Source organism: Rhagoletis zephyria, unplaced genomic scaffold (assembly GCF_001687245.7).
Source record: "Rhagoletis zephyria isolate East Lansing unplaced genomic scaffold, Rhagoletis_zephyria_1.1 Rzeph_scaffold_30598, whole genome shotgun sequence".
In the NCBI taxonomy this organism is placed as follows: domain Eukaryota; kingdom Metazoa; phylum Arthropoda; class Insecta; order Diptera; family Tephritidae; genus Rhagoletis; species Rhagoletis zephyria.
Window position 1 is genome coordinate 1 of NW_016187654.1, and position 3395 is coordinate 3395.

The 3395-nt window shown below is 35.9% G+C and overlaps 1 protein-coding gene across 2 annotated transcripts; it reads left to right on the top strand.

The window, feature by feature from the left end:
* Positions 1 to 1436: 1436 nt before the first annotated feature.
* On the top strand, positions 1437 to 3186 carry LOC108383089 (glycine-rich protein DOT1-like). Of its 2 annotated transcripts, none has more exons than XM_017639474.1 (2): positions 1437 to 1510; positions 2884 to 3179. In XM_017639474.1, the coding sequence occupies exons 1-2, from the start codon at positions 1457 to 1459 to the stop codon at positions 3082 to 3084; spliced, it is 255 nt and encodes an 84-aa protein (XP_017494963.1). In that variant the 5' UTR covers positions 1437 to 1456; the 3' UTR covers positions 3085 to 3179. The 2 variants fall into 2 exon arrangements, with proteins under 2 accessions (XP_017494963.1, XP_017494964.1); XM_017639475.1 differs by lacking the exon at positions 1437 to 1510 and adding an exon at positions 1943 to 2051 and having other exon boundaries at positions 2884 to 3186.
* Positions 3187 to 3395: the final 209 nt, after the last annotated feature.

Consider the following 3395-nt stretch of genomic DNA (forward strand, 5'->3'; position numbering starts at 1 on the left):
AGCAGACGTAGACCTTGTTTATACCGATAATGTCGATGTCGTCGGCATATGCATATGCCCTTGTAAAGTATTGTGTACGAAGGGGTTCAGTTCTGCGGCTCTTATTATCCGCTCCAACATCAGATTCAAGAAATCACACGAAAGGGAGTCACCTTGTCTGAAACCTCGCTTGGTATCAAACGGCTCGGAGAGGTCCTTCCCAATTCTGACGGAGCTCGTGGTATTGCTCAATGTAGTTTTACACAGCCGTATCAGTTTGGCAGGGATACCAAATTTAGACATCGCGGCATCGCGTGTTGTCAAAAGCGGCTTTGAAATCGACAAATAGATAGTGTGTGTCGATCCTATTTTCGCGGGTATTTTCTTTGTTATATTTTACTGACCAAAAACGCCAGGCATTTTTTTTTCAAAATTCATCTACATGTGCTATGAAAATAATGTTGCTCGCGTTTTTTTGTGCAGTTAGGGTCAGTTATGGCTAGTTAAATATTTATTGAATTTTTAACTTGTGGAACATATCGCCTAATGCTGGANGAGCTCGTGGTATTGCTCAACGTAATTTTATACAGCCGTATCAGTTTCGCATGGATACCAAATTCAGACATCGCGGCATAAGGACAACTTCTTTTCGTGCTGTCAAAAGCGGCTTTGAATAGTGTGTGTCGATCCTATTTTCGCGGGTATTTTCTTTGTTATATTTCACTGACAAAAAAACGCCAGGCATTTTTTTTTCAAAATTCATCTACATGTGCTATGAAAATAATGTTGCTCGCGTTTTTTTGTGCAGTTAGGGTCAGTTATGGCTAGTTAAATATTTATTGAATTTTTAACTTGTGGAACATATCGCCTAATGCTGGATTTCCACTAGGCATTAAATGGTAGAAATTTTAATGCCATTACTTTTAAAAACATAGTCATTAAATTCTTTTAACACTTGTTTGTCATTCCAATGCCTAGTGGAAATTCGGCATAACTTACCATAGGTCGCATGTATTTTTGTAAACGATTGTTTTTCACGGTTTTCTATAGAACGTATCTGCCGTGTAAACAAAGAGTTAGGCATAATTACATTAATAAAAATAACTACTTTTAAAAATGTTCATATGAATAACATTCGATTAAAACTTGCATTCAATTAAGGCATTATTTTGTCTGTGTTATCGGTATTGGGTAATTAGCAAAATGTATTTAATTTGTTCATACTTTTGTTGTTTATCTCAGAGCTATCACAAAATATCAACTAATTTTGTAGTTGTCCGAATATAAATTTGCGTGTCAATCGAAGATATGCGCACACACACACATAAGATTATTGCATGAGATTATTTTTAATGAGTTAAATTTTCACATTGCGAAACTTTGCATTGAAAGTAGGACTATAAAAAGTGAGTGTGGGTCTACCGCTCGGCAAGTAGTGTTGAGTTGACAAGAGTCTACCAAAGAGGTTTTTGAAAGCATGCGAGGTCTAACAATAATCGTTTTGGTTTGCTGCGCATTGGCCGTAATGTTGGTAAGTGGAATAATAAATTAAAAAAAGGAAAAAATATTTTCATAAGGATACAAAATATCCGAACNGGTTTGCTGCGCATTGGCCGTAATGTTGGTAAGTGGAATAATAAATTAAATAAAGGAAACATATTTTCATAAGGATCAAAATATCCGAACGCTCTACCAAGTTTTGCAGTACACAATTTCAAAACGAATCCAAATTTTAAATATGCACATATGTATGTATGTATGTATTTACATTAGGGTGGTCCAAAAACAGTAAAGTCGGAATTTTAATGATCTCACTCCCCAGGATTGTACTATATCGAAAAAAGTATACCGCTATTTTTTACNACATAAGATTATTGCATGAGATTATTTTTAATGAGTTAAATTTTCACATTGCGAAACTTTGCATTGGAAGTAGGACTATAAAAAGTGAGTGTGGGTCTACCGCTCGGCAAGTAGTGTTGAGTTGACAAGAGTCTACCAAAGAGGTTTTTGAAAGCATGCGAGGTCTAACAATAATCGTTTTGGTTTGCTGCGCATTGGCCGTAATGTTGGTAAGTGGAATAATAAATTAAAAAAAGGAAAAAATATTTTCATAAGGATACAAAATATCCGAACGCTCTACCAAGTTTTACAGTACACAATTTCAAAACGAATCCATATGTATGTACATTAGGGTAGTCCAAAAACAGTAAAGTCGGATAATGCACTCATCCCCTAGGATTGTACTATATCGAAGAAAGTATACCGCTATTTTTTTAGTTTGAAATCAAAAAATATTTAGAGGTCGCTCAAAGCGCTCAAAGTTTTCCATGTATTTTTGTAAGGGAAAAAAACGCCTTTCCGTAGAAATGGTATAGAATTGTTGAAAAACAAAATTTTTCGATTGGAAAGCTCTGGTTCTCTTCAGAGGACTTTCAATAACAATGCCCAATTGTTTATTTAACCATTTTTTAATACAAACGATTTTTTATTGGTCCTCTAATTGCATTTTTCGGAGTTTTTGTGGGTTTTTGGCAGACCTAATAAATTATAGTTACGATGAAAAAATTGTTAAATAGACAATTGGGTATTATTACTGGGAATCTCCTGCAGAGAAGCAGAGCTTTTCGATCGAAAAATATTGGTTTTTAAGAATTCTATGCCATTTCTACGAAAAGTTGTTTTTCCCCGTATACAAATACATGGGAAACTTTAAGCGCTTTGAGCAACCTTTAAATATTCTTTGATTTCAAAAAAACCGGGGTATACTTTATTTTGGGTATAGAACAGTCCTCGGGGGTGAGATCATACAAATTCCGACTTTACTTTTTCACATGCATTTTTGTACCACCCTAATGTGCATACACTAAGCATTCAACTGATTTTCCGAAATTCCTTTTTTAGCACTCTGCAAAGGCGCAGGGAGCACCTCAATCGGCCCCAATGCCTCATCCATCCGGTCATAAAGGCATAGAAGGTCGTTATCGTCGTGCTGCTCAAGGAGGTGGCGGCGGTGGTAGTGCTGGTGCTGGTGGCGGTTTTGGATTTAACATGGGCGGTGGAGCTGGAGGACATGCAGGCGCAGGTGGTCGAGGTGGTAATTAACAAAAACACCAATAACGGGTGAAATTGGAAAAAAATTTATTAAAACATTTGAAACACAACAATAAATTATCGAAAAATAAACAATTGTCATTTCCAAAACCACCTCCTTTTTATTTAGATTTGGAGATGTTAAAAACGAGTTTTGGGACATTTTAGCTCTTCATTAACAGGGAAAGAATGTTATGGAAATTGTCTTTTTTTCGGCTAAAGAGATATAGTACATTCGATTAGGTATGTACATGTTTTAGCTCTCCCTGATGCCCTATATACACATTTGATGTTGCCTCTTTTAAGATATTTGCCTTCTCTGC